This window comes from Vombatus ursinus, unplaced genomic scaffold (genome assembly GCF_900497805.2).
Source record: "Vombatus ursinus unplaced genomic scaffold, bare-nosed wombat genome assembly UNPS02014821.1, whole genome shotgun sequence".
Lineage (NCBI taxonomy): Eukaryota > Metazoa > Chordata > Mammalia > Diprotodontia > Vombatidae > Vombatus > Vombatus ursinus.
In genome coordinates this window covers 7093244-7110880 of record NW_020954599.1, presented here as the reverse complement: position 1 = coordinate 7110880, position 17637 = coordinate 7093244, and the positions used below count along the sequence as shown (strand labels likewise).

General features: G+C 33.7%; 1 protein-coding gene across 1 annotated transcript in view; it reads left to right on the top strand.

The window, feature by feature from the left end:
• The window catches only part of GRID2 (glutamate ionotropic receptor delta type subunit 2), a 1698202-nt gene that overhangs the window by 372892 nt on the left and 1307673 nt on the right, over positions 1-17637 (top strand). The window contains exon 2 of the mRNA XM_027837543.1: positions 11830-11985. Coding sequence (XP_027693344.1) covers positions 11830-11985 — 156 coding nt within the window. The remainder of the gene's footprint in view (positions 1-11829; positions 11986-17637) is intronic.

The following is a 17637-nucleotide window of genomic DNA, read 5'->3' as shown; positions in this document are numbered from 1 at the left end:
AATAGATGCATATGCAGGTACAAACCATTTCATGGCTGAAGTACATATTTAAATTGTTAAATAGTGAGAAAGTGTCATTTAGTTTGATAATGACAATTCATATCTACTTTTCTTTTGTCATTGTCAGTTTCTTTTATTGAAATCAAAGACTTCTTAGATTATTACAGTTATTTCTGTCATAATAAGTTTAAAAGATTGAACTTCACAAGGATATGAATTGTAATTTTGCTAACTATTTTAACAAATTAGACTTCTTATGAAATTACAAGTTAAAAAAGGTCACTCTTCATGATTAAAAGTTTAAACTGCCATACTCATCATTTCCCAATGCCTATTCCTTATTTATGAACATTTACTCAAATATTTAGCATTCTGTTTGTATATATGTGTGTACAAAGTTGGTAATATGTATAAACAAAAAAGAAATCTCATTTTTTCTTTTTTTTTCTTTTAAGAAGATCAATGGATCTATGTTCTTGAACCATATATGCCTCCATTTACTATTCTCAACATGTGTTTTTATAACATTTACAAGTCAAGTTCTACCAAGCAAAACATATCCACCAAATACAAAATGATTCATTTGAGTGCAATTTCTGCTACTTTCTGAATCAGCTGATTATTGACATATAAGAACTTGTTGCAACTTTTTCAGAAACTTGACTCCCACCTCTATGAGTGTATCAAAGCTTAGGTTAATTTTGAAACATTCTTTGCACTCCGATAACATCTGAGTCGCTACTTCAACACTTAACTTTGGTCTGCTTTTCTTGTCCTCTTTACCATACCTGGTAGTGAGCTGGAATTCTTTCCTCTCATGTAGGCAAGGAAAGCATAACCATGTTTGATAAACACATCATTTAAAATAGAATACATTGATTAAGGTCTCTCTCAGGTGTGTATGGGGGTGGTAGAGTGAGAAGGGATAGCTAGAATAGACATAGCTTTCATGTGTTCTTATGTTTATACGCTGATTTAGAATGATACAGCCTGAAAAGTGAAAATGGATAATTACAGTGATGTAATTGGCATAGTTAGCCAGGTAATGCTTTTAATCATTATTTTCTGTGTCTCATCCCCATCTTACCCTCTAAGACACATATTATAGCATGGGAAAATACCTCTGAAAGTTTGATACTGGGAACGGATCTTAAAATATGTATTCGATTGATGAATCACTGAAGTAATTTTTTTTTCAGGGGCAAGAGAGAGCAAATATGTTCATTTTTTTTCTTTCAAAATGATCAACTATTTTCAGTTTGGTTAAGCAAACAGACCTTCCTTGCATCAATCAAAATTTTTGTTTAGTACCTACAAAATAGCATTAAATGAAATTTTCTTGGTTTAAGACATAGTGACTACATTATCAACACAGAAGTCTTAATTTTGCCCCATCAGAATAGGAGACTACCTTGGAATTCCAGAGCTCTGCTTATAGATAGGGTTTGATGGGTACAAACACAGGGTTCTAGGAAAATAGAAGGGAGAGAATATATTCACTGGGAGAAAGGGATGCAGGAAGGATAAATAAAGGAAGCAGCTTCTAAACTAAGCTTTGAAGAAAACCAAGGATTCTGAAATTCTGAAAGGTGGAAATGGGAGAGAGTATGGTTCAGGCATGGGCAATGACCCATGAAAGTGTAGTGCAGGGAGCCAGGATGTGGTATAAGCAGCTTAGGGAATAGCTCGTCCTTCAGTTTGGCTAGAACATAGAATGCATGAAGGGTACTAATGTGAAAACTATTGGAGAAGAGAATCATTTATATAGAGTATACTATGCACTAGACGCTGAGCTAAATGTTTTAAAAAAGTTATCTCATGTGATCCTTACAATAACCCTGAGAGATAGGTGCTGTTTGTTTCCCCATTTTATAGTTGAGGAAGCTCAGGTAAATAGACATACAACTAAGTGTCTAAGAATAGATTTGGACTGAAGTTTTCCTAAATCCAGGCCCAGACTCTATCACCTACCACCTACCTGCCTACCTAGGCAAAACATAACAGGCTACAGAGGACCTTAAAAGTAAGGCTGAAGGTTTATATTTTATCCTAGAGACAATAGGTATGAAGGTCTTTTTTTTTTTTTTTTGTAGTGGCATGATCAGAATTAGGAAGATTAGTTTGACTGTTATGTGATGGATGGATTGGAGATTTAAGAGGAAGGAAACTGATTATAAGGATAATACTATGGCACAAGTAAAAAGTGATGAGTGCCTGAATAAGGGTAGTAGCAGTATGAATGGAGAGAAAGAGATGGATAAATGACATATTATAGAGATAAAATTGATGAGACACGGCAACTGATTGTGAAAGATGTGTGGGAGAGGGGAATAGTTAAGACAATTCTAGGGTTTCAAATGTGGGTGATTGATGGGATCAATAGAAAAATATTTGGAGAATAGGAGGGGCTAAAGGGGAAGATGAGCTAGATTTTGGACAGATGTTTAAGATGAGACATCCAAGTGGAGATATTCAGTAAGCAGTAGGAAATGTGGGAAAATGAACATTTGGGAGTCATCTTTGTAGAGGTGATAATTGAAACCATGGGAACAGATGAGATCTCCTATGGAGGAGATGGATAACAGTCCAATAAAGCATGCTGAGAAGGAGCAGTCAGACAAGTAGGAAGGAAATTGAAAGAGAACAGTGTCCTGAAAGCCATAGAAATAGTGTATCTAAGAGGAGAAAGGGCTACTAAATTTATAGTATTATTATTTTTATTACACTGTCTTAGGCAACAAGGAATCTCTTTCCATTTGTTTGTCTTTATTTCTGTAAAAATCATTTTATTGTATTTACATAAGTCCTGGTTGTGTCTTTGTTCATTAACATCCACATATATCATACATATTGTAGTTATTTTGAATGGAATAACTTATTTTTTTTTTTGCCTTTTCATTAGTACTGTATATAAATACTGTGCTTATGGGTTTATTTTGTATCCTACTGTTTTACTGAAGCCTTTTAATCATCTCAATTTGTTTTCTCACTAATTGTTTGGGGTTTTCTAAGCAAATTGTCATATCATCTCTAAACAAGTATACTTTTTTTCCTCTTTGCTGATGTTTATACCTTTGATTTCTCTACTGTAAATACTACTAAGAATATATGCACACACGGACATATGTACATACATATGGGTGTATTGTCCTAAATCCCCCAAATTTTGGGCTTTTATCCCCTTCTTTCCTCTTACATAGTTATTACTCCAGTTCAGACCCCATAACTTCTCATCTGCACTACTGCAATAGACTCCCTGAGCCTACTGGTCTCTCTGATGCTACTCTCTCCCTTCTCCAATTCATTTCCCACACAACTTCTACTCTTAAAATGTAAAATTGAATATGTTGTTCCTTTTCTCAAAAAAAAAGAAAACAACCTTCAGTAACTCTCATAAAACACCTTTCTCTTTGCTATTAAAAGACCTCATCACTCTGGTGCCCATTTATTTTTCTATAATGATTTCAGCTCCTTGCTATTTGGATAAGTGTTCTGCCTTCTACCTCCTTGTCTTTATAAAGGCTATTCATGTCTGGAAGGTTCTCTGTCTTGACCTTCACAACTTGGAAGGTGCATAATGAAAGATACGTCTACTTTAAGCTCTCTTCAAGCTTTGGGTCTACTGCCACTTCGTACGTGAGAACTCTCCTCTTCTCCCAATTATTGTTTTTCCTACCAAATTAATATGTATTTATTTTAGATATTTTTGCATTGCTCATTAAACTGCTTCTTGAAGGCAGGGATAGTTTTCTTTTTTCTCACTAGAACCAATGTCATACATATAGAAATTGCTTAATAAATGCCTGTTGAAGTGAATTGAAATAAATCATATTAAAGGAGTATCTTTCCATAATCATATTTTTAGATTATTTAACATAAGTGAATGTTGATATTTGTAAACTTTTGCTGCATTTGATTGATATAATAATGTGTTATTATTTTTAGGTTATTAATTATGGAAATTGTTTTCCTAATGTTGAATCATCCTTGCATTCTTGGTATAAAGCCAACTAAGTAACAGTGAAAATATTTTGGCTATGCTGCTGGAGCCTGCTAAGATGTTATGTATACATTTTGAAATAACACTCACTTGTACTATTCTTTAATTTCCCTTCCTTGATCTATTTCTCTCTAGTTTGGGAATCAGGGCCTTGTTTTTCCTTTTAAAAGATTAGTAGATTGTTTTTCTTTTTTAAAGGATTATTTTGGTAACATTTAAAAATTTTTTTATATTATTCACTTGCAACACTATTAGATTGTTTTTTCATTTTTAGTAAATATATGGTTTTCTCAATTTCTGTGATTGGGTAATTATATATATTTTGGGTATTATATAATTTAATAAGTGTTGGTTTACTTTAATTGTAGTTTACTGGAATGTAACAAAGTTTAATAGTTTCTGAAATATATTTTCAGAATATATTCTGTAATAATAATTTTCTGAATATATTCTGTTCACTGTAAATTCACCTTAGATATTTTTTATATTATTAATTTTACTTCTCCAAGAAAAAAAAAATTTAGATAAAAGTGAAGCTCAGGTGTTTACTTCTCCTCCATTCACCCTTTCATTCTATAAACTCTTTCTTGTGCATCCCATTCATGTAAGACAATTTCCCTCCTTTCTTTTCCTATCCCTGCTTTACCAATGCATCCCTCTTTCTCAACCTTCCAATCTTCTTTTGTGATCATTGCAGCACATGTTAGACTATGTTAACATAACAACAGTAACATAATATCATCACACTCATTCCCTCTAGCTAGTATCTTTTCAACAACCCTAGCCATGATAAAGTTGTGAGGTCTACATGTATCATCTTCCCATATAAGAATGTAAACAGCTTTTTCACTCATGTTTACATTTTAATACTTATCTTGAGTCTTGTATTTGAATGGCAAATTTCCATTCAACTCTGGTCTTTTTATTAAGAATACTTGAAAGTCCCCTAATTCATCAAATATCCATTTCCCCCCACCATAGGATTATACTTAGTTGTGCTGACTAGGTCTTGGCTTTAATCCTAACTTCTATGACCTTTGAATAATCACATTACAAGCCTTTGCTTATTTTATAATGGTAGCTGCAAAATCTTATGTGATCTTGTCTGTTGCTACATTATATTTCAGTTCTCTTTCTGACTGTTTATTTTCTCCTTGACCTGGTAATTTTGCATTTTGGCTATAAAAATTTCTGAGGTTTTTCACTTTGGAATTTCTTTCAGGAGGTTATTGGTGAATTATTTCAATTTCTATTTTGCCCTCTACTTCTAAGAAACCTGGCCAATTTTGATTTGTAATTTAAAATATGTGTGTATATATATATATATATATATATATATATATATGTATGTATGTATGTATGTCTAGGCACTTATTTCATTTGTGGATTACAGGTGGACTAATTATTTTTAAATTATCTCAATCTCTTTTCCAGGTCAAGGTTTTTCTTTTTTAATGAGATGTTTCATATTTTTTTTCTAATTTTTTTTCATTCCTTTGGCTTTGTTACATTGATTCTTGATGTCCAAAGGAGTCATTAACTTCTACTTGATAAATTCTAATTTTTTATTTTGTTTTTTTTAAATTACATGTAAAAATAATTTTTATATTCATTTAAAAAACTCATGTTCCAAATTCTCTTCCTCCCTCCTTCCCCTCCCCGATCCTTGAGAAGGCAAACAAATTGATATGAGTTATACCTGAGCATTCGTGAAAAACCTAGTCATGTTGTGAAAGAAAACAGACCAAAAAAAAAGACCCAAGAAAAATAAAGTTTAAAAAAAAAGTATGCTTTGATCTGCATCTAGACTTTATCAGTTCTTTTTCTGGAGTTGATTAGAATTTTTTATCATAGATTCTTTAGAATTATCTTAGATCATTCTATTGCTGAGAATAACTAAGTTTTCATATTCAATCATTGTACAATATTGCTGTTACCATGTACAATGTTCTTCTAGTTCTGTACATTCACTTTGCATCAATTTGTGTAAGTCTTCCCAGATTTTTCCAAAAGTATTTTGCTCATCACTTCTTATAGCACAATAGAATCCCATCATAATCATATATCATAACTTGTTCAGCCATTCCCCAGTTGATGGGCATCTCCTCAATTTCCAATTCTTTGGCCCCACAAAAGACCTACTATAAATATTTTATACATATATGTCCTTTTACTACCTTTTTGGGGTATAGACCTAATAGTGATGGATCAAAGGGTATGCACAGTTTTATAGCCCTTTGGGCATAATTCCAAATTGCTCTCTAGAATGGTTAGATCAATTCACAACTCCACCAACAATGCATTAGTGTCCCAATTTTCCCATATTCCCTTCAACATTTGTCATTTTCCTTTTCTGTCATATTAACCAATCAGATGTGGGATAATATTTCAGAGTTGTTTTAATTTTCATTTCTTTAATCAATAGTGATTTAGATAATTTTTGTATGGCTATAGATACCTTTGGTTTCTTCATCTGAAAACTGTTCATATCCTTTGAGCATTGATCAATTGGGGAATGATTTATATTCTTATAAATTTTACTCATTCTCTATATATTTGAGAAATGAAGGCTTTATCAGAGACACTTGCTATAATCCCCCCACCCCAGTTTTCAACTTTCTTTATATATTAGCTGCATTGGTTTTGTTTGTGCAAAAAATTTCATGTAAAGTTTAATGTAATAAAAATTATTAATTTTACATCCCATAATGCTCTCTATCTCTTGTTTGCCCATAAGTGCTTTCCTTATCCATAAATCTAGAGGTGAACTTTTCCATGCTTCCCTAATATGCTTATGGTATCATTTTTTTGGGGTCTAAATCATGTAACCACCCTGATATCCACTTCCATTTTATGGGAGAGTTATTAAGTGTATATTTATACTCATCCTGCTTCCCCCCCACACTATTTGTCCTCTCTTTCTTTCTCCTTTTACCCTATTCCTCCTCAAAAGTGTTTTGCTTTTGACTACCATCTCCTCCAATCTGCCCTCCCTTCTATCAGACTCTCTCCATCCTTCTCCTCTCCTACTTCCCTGTAGATTAAGATCAATTTCTATAATCAACTGAGTGTGTGTATGTGTGTGTGTTTATTCCCTCTTTGAGCCAATTCCAATGAAGGTAAGGTTTAAACATTGCCCAGAAACCCCTATTTCACCTTCCAGTATAAAAACTCTTTCATATCTCCTTTATGTAAGATAATTCACCCCATTCTACTTCTCTCTTCTCCATTACCCACTGCATCTCTCTTTCTCACCCCTTAATTTGTTTTGGCATTTTCCCACTCCTCTGTGGCCACAAGATCTAGTGTCCCAGTACTTGTCCTGGGACTGGAACCTTGGACTGAATATGATCAATGCAACAGAGTCCTGTACCCAATGCCAGGAAAGTATCCCATATAATCACCTTTTGATCAGTTGTCTGAACCCTTTACCATCTTTGGGCTGAAAACTCTAGAAGCCTGTAGGACAGCCTCTGATTTCAATTTTGCTTCCCTAGGGATTTCAGGGAATTTTTGATATCAGGACCTTTCTCTTGGCTGAGCTGAGATTCTTCACTCTTCCAATTTAAACGTGTACATGCATGCATGCACATGCGTGCTCACAAACACACATTCTGACATGACTTACTATGTGCCAGGCATTGTGCTAAGTGCTTTACAATTATTGTCTCACTTAATCCTCACCATAGCCCTGGGACGTTGGTATTATTGTTGTCTTCATTTTATACATGACAAAACTGAGGCAAACAGAGGTGAAGTGACTTGTCTGGAGTCTCATAGAGAATGAGTGTTTGAGGCCAGATATAACCTCAGATCTTCTTGCCTCCAGTACAATGAACTGTACAATGAATGTACAATGAACTTCTATGCAGTAGGGAGAACCCATTTATTGTCTATATTTTCACACCTATTCTAATCTGTATAACTTCTCTGATTTCTAGTAACTCTCTGCTTAGATAAATGCATTTACTTATGCCCTACTTACTGTGATGGTCTCTTTTGCGTAATTAGAGTTTGGTAGTAAGAAGCTAAACCAATGTTTATATGTTCCTTCCTAAGTTGGAATATCTGGGACAGTTTGCTTTTTGTTCTAAACCAACTGTGCCTCTTTAACTTCAATGTTTATTATGACAAAAAAGATATAGTTCTCATCCATCATTCTCGGGGCCCTTTCTTCCGCACCTCTCAAGATAAGAATCACAGTGTCCTTTATAAACAATTGGACAAGATTCCAGAGATATACTATCAATGGCTCTCCCCACCATGAGCTGGTTGTGTGTTATGTGAGTAGATATCCTGTGTGTAAATACAATACATGCATATTCCATGGGCAGCACACGCTTTTATCATCCTTGCTCTCTAATTATGAATCTATTTCCCTCCCTCTGGTTATTTTCTGCTATTGTTTAGAAACATTTCAATTAGGAAGGAAGGAAGGGAGGGAGGGAGGGAGACAGGGAGAAAGGGAGACAGGGAGAAAAGAAGGAAGCAAGGGACCAAACTTTATCTGATAATCCCCACTAACCCCCATTAGAATGTGAGCTCCTTGAGAGAAGAAAATGACCTCTATCTCTCTTCCTCTTCACATTAACTTTTTGAGAAAGCTACCTTTACTAGATGCTACCATTTCTTCTCTTCTCACTCTTCTTAACCTACTTCATTCTGATATCTGGCCTCATTATTCAGATGAAACTGGTTTCTCCAAAGTTACCAGTTATCTCTTAATTATCAAATTAAACCTAGCCTCTTCTTAGTTCTCATCCTCTTGAACTTTATGTAATACTGTAGCCCAACTTGCACATGCCAAATTCTTACTCTCCTCTAGGTTTTCATGACATTGCAATTTCCTGGTCCTCTTCCTTTTTATTTGTCTCATTATTCCTAGATTTTTGTTGGATTTTCATCTTGGCCATGCATGGTAACTGTGAGTGTCTCTCAGCACTCTGTCCTGGGTCATCTTCTCTCTGTGTAATATCTCCCTTATCTTGTTGATGATCTCATTGATTCTCACAGAGTCAGTCAGTTATAATATCTATTCACATGATTCTCAGATCTATAAATATGGTTGCACCCTTTTCTCTGAATTCCATTCTTTTTTAAAAATAATATTTTATTCCCCCCCAATTGCATGTAAAAATAATTTTTAACATTCATTTAAAAAATTGAGTTCCAAATTCTCTCCCTCCCTCCCCACCACCACCACCTAATATGATAACCAATCTGTTATAGGTTATACACGTGCAATCATGTAAAACATATTTCCATATTAGTCGTTTTGTGGAAGAAAACTTAAAAAAAGAATAAAGAAAGAAAATTATATCATCATATGCTTCAATCTGCATTCAGGCTTTATTAGTTCATTCTCTGGAGGTGGATAGCATTTTTCATCATGGGTCCTTTGGGAATGTCTTGGATCATAGTATTGCTGAGAAATAGATAAGTCATTCACAGTTGTTCATTGTACAATATTGCTGTTACTGTATACAACATTCTCCTAGTTCTGCCTGAGTCCGATTCTTGAATCACCAATTGCCTTCTGAACATCTAGAATTAGATACACTATTGACATTGTAAATTCAGCTTTTCCAAAACAGATCTTTTATCTTTCATGTCCTAAACTATCTTCTTTCCTCAACTTTCCTCTTAGTGTTGAAGGTGCCACCATATTAGTCAACTATGCTCACATTCTCACTATCATATTTGATTACTCACTCCAAATTGCATCGTAGAGCCAAGTGGTTGTCATTCTCGTCCTTTCTACCTTCACAACATATTTCGTGTTCATCTTTGTCTTTTTACTTACACAATTATGAGAAATGTGGAGACCCTCATTGCTTCATGCCTGGACCATTGTATAGTCTTCCAATTGGTCTTCCGTCATCAAATCTCTCACCATTCCAATCCATACTCCACAAGGTTGACAAAGTGATCTTCCTAAAGTACAGTTCTGACCTTGTCATCTGGCCTACTCAGTAAACTCCAACTTCACCTAATTACTTTCAGTATCAATTATCAAGGTCCTATGTTTGGCTTCTAAAGTCCTTCACAACGTCTTGCCTTTTCAGTCATGTTATATTGTACTCTCTTCCATGTCATCTATGATTCAGTGATACTGGCTTTGCCGATTCCGTGCGTTTTCATTGACTGTCCCTTGCACCTAGAATATTTTCCCTGCTCATCTCTGACTCTTAGCTTCTCTGGCTTCCTTCAAGACTCAGCCAAAATCCCAACCTTCTGCAGGAGACCTTTCCCATTCCTTCCCCTGTGTTAGCATGTTCTCTATGAGATTATTGTTCATTATACTCATTATCTTGAAAGCACATAGTTGTTTGTATGGTGTCCCCTTTAGAATGATAATATATCAAAGTCAGGGACATACGTTTGCCTTTCTCTGTATCCCTCTAACTTAGTAAAGTAGTTGGCACATAATAAGCACTTAATGACATGTTTTAAGAGGATCTATGATGAAGCAAGCTATATACCTCCTATATGAGAGGTAAGCAACTCAGGGTACATATTGAGATGCATATTTTTGGACATGGTCAATGAAAGAAATTTATTTAAATTGACTATGCATTTTTGTTACAAGGGTTTTTTCCCCCTTTTTTTCTCCTACTCCCCTTTGGGCTGAGAAGAAAAAATATCAATTGAAAAATATTTAAAAATAAATTAATGTTGACTCATAGAGGGATAACATCTATGCCACAATAAAGCATCAAAGTATAATTTTAATGGAGGATTTTAAATGTATAACTGATTTCCAGAGCAAGTAATCTATTTCAGACTAAAAAAGAATTTCAAATAAGAAATGAAGCAGTTGTGAAAGTCTTTAAGAAATAGATGCTACTTTCACAATTGTCTTAAACTTGTTTTTGGAACCTGTTTTCTATTTAATATTGGATTTTACATGCTATTTTATATGAATAAGTTGAATTGAAGCAGTATAATTCTATACTACCTGGCATCAGTTTATTTTCTATGTTGAGATGGAGGAGGCCAAGTTTAGGATTCACTGTCATTGAAGCTGAGATTATCAATTCATTTTTATCAGGAGAATCTTAATATTCATCTGTGTTGGGCTTAAGGGTCTTACTTTTAGGGATTGGAGGAGTGACCAGTCTTTCCTATCAATTTATTTCATCCATCAGCATTTTAGAGAAGTAAACAGACAATTCCCCCACCAAACTTGTGTATCTCTAGCAAATATTTTGAAGGATATTGTGTGTAGCCTGACACTTCTCAGGTAATGATTTGAAAATGAAAAATAGGAGTACTGCAATTTTCTCCAGGTAGTTCTATGGGGAGAAAGTGCTGTTGTTTAGACTTGTATTTTAAGTCTGATGACAACTGTATGCAGCAAGAAACACCAGTATCCATAGATCTGTTAGTGAGAGGCAATATTCCAGAAGCACATGTAGTACCCTTTCTGATAGATGTTGGTGATGCCTCTTTTTTTCTCTTTCACACTGCCTTAGAGTTGGGGCAAGGGGAAACCCTGTAAAACTTAGAATCTCTTTAAAGATTCTAGGATAGCAGAAAGCAGAAGTATAAGCCACTTTATCTAAGGAAAAATATCCTCAGCTTATTACATTGTGTTCCTAATGTTGTCTCTGCAATATCAGACTGCTGTGCTATTCATCACTTCTAGTGGAATGAAGTTAACACTATCACTGTACTAAGAACAGGGTTCATTCCTGTCATAAATAAAGTATACCCTTTAGGTGGGAATGCAAGTTTCTCCAATACAAAACAGAAGCCTTGGCATCTTTCCAAAGGCCATGACAGATTATTTATACTGTTTTTTAATAGCAGCAATCATTTCTTTCTAGGAGCAATTTTTGATGAATCTGCCAAAAAGGATGATGAGGTATTTCGCATGGCAGTTGCTGATCTCAACCAGAATGAGGAGATCTTACAGACAGAGAAAATCACATTTTCTGTGACATTTGTGGATGGCAACAACCCCTTTCAAGCAGTTCAAGAAGGTAAGGTCCATTCAGAGGTCAGGACTGCTTTTTAATGGAGTTCGAAGGTGAAAATATTTGATTTATAAAGAGCACTTAGCCATCTCCATAATTTTCAGGCCATCATGTATATGGTCAATGATCTTTTTATTTTCTTTCAAAGCAAAAGTTTGGTCACGTGAACCACTCCTGGCAGGCTAGAGTGTGGGAAGTCACTTTCTTGACTGAAGTGGAAAAGAAGGAATTTTAATGGTCTTTCAGATGTTTGTTAAAAGTACAAAGGATGTATTAGAGAGATGTTCTGTATCTTGTCTTTGACTTTAATGGTTTCTTTGAGTTTGCTGCCAACATGTGCTTGTGATGGCATTTCTCTTGCTCTAGGGAATTATATACCATTGTTAGAGAATTGTTGGACGCTATATCTAACTCCAAAATTTAATTTTGTAACTGAGCTATCTAATTGTTCTGTATATGCATATATATGTCTTCCAGATGTCCAATGAAAATTAATGTTCACTATTTATTTAAAGTGTTTCTATAAATATAGATAAATCCACAGTTTGAAAGGTACATAATAATTGAAATATAAATTCTTTTTATTGTGTTATATTAGAATTATTCTTGGTATGAATATAGATGCTGATTTGAAGGTCGTGGAAAATATGTGTCTAGTTTTGATTTTTTTTTTTTTAGCATAGTCAACTAATTAACACCCAGAAAAGTAAAGCAAAACATGAGCTGTGGGCCTACTAATAATCCAAGATTCACATATATGTGTTGATTATTCTAAATACATGTGTTTAAAAATAGACTAGGTAACTTTAACTAATAATGCATGTATTGTTTTAACTTTAATTTTGAAGACTTGTAATAGATATAACTTATTTGACTTTAAGTGTAATATTAAGATTTTTGAAAAACATTTCCAAATCAAATATGGCAAGAGCAATGACAAGTGAAACATTCTTTCAAAAAAAAAATTCTCATGTACTTTATATCTGCATTCTCGGCCAATAAATGGTACTGTAATGCAGTCCTAATCAGTAGAATTCATTGATGTGTATTTACATCTAACAGTAAATGCTGTCAATCAGAGTGTTGCAGTGGAAAAGTATTTCATAGTTAAGTTCAGTAAAATATTTTTAACACCACAGTTGTTTAGATAATTGAAAAAAAGTCTGTATTTTTTAATTTGTAAGGATAGGATGGCTTTTAAAAGTAATTTCCCAAGGAATAAGTTAATCAATTTTATGATAATATGATGTCATTTTCATTGGTAAAAAATATTTCAGGAAGACATATTGAAATATATATTTTTATACATCCACTTCAAATTATATTTAATATGAAAAATGAAACCTTTTAGAAGAAGAGTATGATAATTAGAAAACATGTTTATTTTATGAAATGTCTGTCTAATTTTCAAGCTCTAGTAGTTTTCCTTTTCTTAATATTGTCTAAAATTGTTAGAGATGGGAATGGTGTAATGGAAGAGGATGCTTTATTTACCTGTGCTACCGTCTTCTGAATAACTAGATATCTTAATCTCTGTTCAGACAAAAGTCAACCAAATTTTTTAAACGGCAACCATATTAGGTAAGCCCAGGATGAAGAAGCAAGGAAATCAGGAATAGGTAGGATGGGAGGACAATTTAAAAAGCAAAAGAAAGCATCTTAAATAAAAAATTCTTCCCTAGGAGATTTAATTCTATGATTTAGAACAGGGAGATGTTTTTACTCTTTTATTATTAACCTTAGCTATTCTCTGGCAGTCTAAATTCTGGAACCAAAAAGACTTTTTCCAGGAATTCAATAATAAATATAAGACAACAAATATACAACAAGCTTTTCATGAAGAAAAAGAAAAACTTGTATGTTCAACACACTTTTAAATTTAATCTGCATTTTTAACATTTCCCCCATCACTTTCTTAATTCTAGCCAATCATCAGATCAGTAAATGAAGCCCTGATTTGTTTGTTGTTTTCTAAGGCATAACTAAATGTTGTTTTTTTTTTTAAATCAACTTTTCTCTGTAGGTTTGTGTTGGCTCCAGCACAATTTTGCCTATAGATCTTTTTCTTTTCTTTTAAAAAAATTATGATTTATTTTTAATATCCTCTTAAAAAGTTTGTGTTCTGAATTCTCTCCCTTCTTCTAGTCCCTCCCATTCCCATTGAGAAGACAAGCAATATGTTGTCAGTTATACATGAGAAAACATGCAAAACAATTCCATTTTAGGTATGTTGCAAAAAAAGGCAGGAAAAACAAATTGAAAAATTATACTTCATTTTGCACTCAGAGTTCATCAGTTCTCTCTGGAGGTGGATAGCATTTTTCATCATTAGTCTTTCTAATTGTCTTGATCATTGCAGTGATCAAAGTAGCTAAGTCTTTCACAGTTTATCATCATTATGATATTGCTATTACTGTGGACAACGATCTCTTGGTTTTCACTCTGCATCAATTCATAAAGGTTTTTTTAAAGGATTTTCTGGCACCATCCCCTTTATCATTTCTTGTATCGCAATAGTATTCGAACACAATCATATACAACAACTTCTTCAGTCATCCCCAATTTCAAATCCTTTGCCACCACAAAAAGAACTGCTATAAATATTATTATATAGATAGATTTTCCCCCTTTGATTTCTCTGGGCTACAAAACTGTTGGTGGTACTGCTGGGTCAAAAGATATTCACAGTTTTATAGGTCTTTGGGAATAGTTACAAATTATTTTCTAGCATGCTTGAACCAGTTCCACTGTCATCAAGAGTACATTTGTGCCCCTGTTTTTCCACATTCCTGCTGTATGAGGTAGTATCTAGAACTGTCTTAATTTGCATTTCTCTAATCAGTAGTGATTTAGCTCATTTTTAATATGATTATAGATAACTTTGATTTTTTTATCTGAAAACTGTCTTTTCATATCCTTTGATCATTTATCGATTAGAGAATGACTTATATTCTTATAAATTTGACTTAATTCTATGTTTAAAAATTGAGGTCTTTATCAGAGAAAATTGATGTAAATCTCCTCTCCCCCTAGTTTCTTGCTTTCTTTCTAATCTTGGCTGCATTCCTTTAATTTGTGCAAAACCATTTTAATATTATCAAAGTTATTCTTTTTATATTCCATATATTCTCTCTCTCTCTCAACTGGTTATAAATTCTTCCCTTATCTATTAATCTGACAGCTAAAATTTTCCATTCTCCTCTAATTTGCCCATAATATGACCCTTTATGTCCAAATTGTGTACCCATTTCAACTTTATCTTGGTATATGGTGTGAAATATCAGTCAATTCCTGGTTTCTTCAAATTGCTTTCCTGTTTTCATATCAATTTTAGTCAAATAGCATGTTTTTGCCTTAAAAGCTTAAATCTTTGGGTTTATCAAATACTAGATTAACATGACCATTTATGATCATGTATTGTGTACCTAACCTATTCCATTTATCTACCATTCTACTTCTTAGCCAGTACCAGATTGTTTCTCATGACTATCTTTTAGTGATACAATTTGAGATCTGGCATGGCTAAGTCACCTTCCTTCAGTTTTTAAAAATTGATTCCTTTGATATTCTTGACCTTTCCTGATGAATTTTGCTATAATTTTTTAACTCTACAAAATACTTTATGGTAGTTTGATTAGTATGACGCTAAATGAGTAAATGAATTTATGTAGAATTTCATTTTTATTATATTTGTTCAGTCTACCCATGAATAATTGATATTTCTCCAATTTTTCAGATCTGACTTTATTTGTGTGAAAAGTGTTTTGTAATTGTGTTCATATAGCTTCTGGCTTCATCTTGGTAGGTAGACTCCCAAGTATTTTATATTGTCTAGAGCTATTTTAAATGGAATTTCTCTTTCTATCTCTTGCTGCTGGACTTTGTGGGTAATACATGAAAATACTGATAATTTATATGGATTAATTTTATATCTTGCAAGGTTGCTAAAGTTGTTTATTATTTTAACTGTTTTAGTTGTTTGTGTAAGTATACTATCGTATCATCTGCAAAGAGTAATAGTTTTGTTCCCTCAGTGCCTGTTCTAATACATTCAATTTCTTTTTCTTAGCATTGCTATAGCTAGCATTTCTAATATTGAATAATAGTGGTGATAATGGACATCATTGCTTCACCACCAATCTTATTGAGAGGCTTCCAGGTTATTCCCATTACATATAATCCTTGCTGATAGTTTTAGCTAGATACTACTTATTATTTTAAGGAAAGATGAACTTATTCCTATGCTTTCTAGTGTTTTTTTTTTAAATAGGAATAAGTATTTTACTTTGTCAATAGGCCTTTTTTGCATATATTGAGATAATCATGATTTTTTTTTGGTTTTGTTCTTGATATGGTCAATTATGCTGATCGTTTACAGTTGAATCAACTCTGCATTCCTGGTGTGAATCCTATATAGTTATAATGTATGCTGTTTGCGATATACTGCTGGATTTTTGCTTATATGTTTAGAGTTTGAAGGGATTTTAGAGATCAGTGAGCCCAAACCCTTCATTTTTCTGTTGAAGAAACTGAGTATCAGATAGCTTAAGTGACTTTGGGAGGAGGTCCACACAACTAGTGAATATCTTAGGCAGGATTTGCACCCATCTTCTGGACTCAAACACAGACTTTTTTTGGCACCAAGTCCAATGATCTATCAACACACAGTTTTGCATGTGTAAAAGTACACATGTAAGGAACGCATATGGTTAAGATAAAAAAATGGAGTTCTACACATAAGGAATAAATGTGGACAGTGGTCATGCATGAAGGAGCAACTCCTGCCTCCTGCACTGCAGAGCCACTGGTGTCTGCTGAAGATTCCCAAACTATGGCTCCTTCTTGAATTGTTTCCTGTCATTCTTGTGTGGAGTCCAGTCTTTACCAAGAGTAGGTTTACATGTTGTCTGTGCTATTCTCCTTTCTGAGCTCGTCTGTACACTATCTGAAAGTGCTCTCCCGTTCCTATAAAAACACTAGTTGCTTCCAGACATGGGTCCATTGAACTTGAAGTTGTGGAGTCTTGATCAGTTTTTAGTTTCTGATATTAGAGACTTCAGATGAAGTACCACCTCTTTCTGAGAAGAGGAAAGGTTGATTTTGAAATCTTCCTTTTTGTTTAAATCCAGGATTTAAATACAGATCATTTAAAAATTCAAAATCCTAACACATCATGCCTCTAGGTTAGGAAAAAAAAAACCTTTACACCTCTTCCCACTATAAGACAGGTCTGTCTGTTCTTAGAATATTGATTGGAATAGGTATTTTTTCTCCAAAAATAGAACTTTTTTCCAGATGGTAAAATGTTTTTAATAATTTCAACAAACTAATACTCTTTTGTGTATGTACACAGATATATATATTTCTATATACTCATCTAAGCATACATATGTATCAATGTGCATATATATGTATATGTGTGTATATGTATGCACATGTGTGCATTTCTATCTTTAATCTCCATTGTGCAAAAAAAAGACACACACTTTGAGGAAAGATTAGACATTCATTGTGCCTACTGGCCAAATATATGATTGCTACACTGTACTCACCTTCCTTTTTAGAGATTGCCCTTCCAACAAAATGTTAAAGGCATTTGAAGTCTAGCTTCCCAATCCCCACCCCCCCCATGCTATGTCCCCTACTGTTTTTCGACTT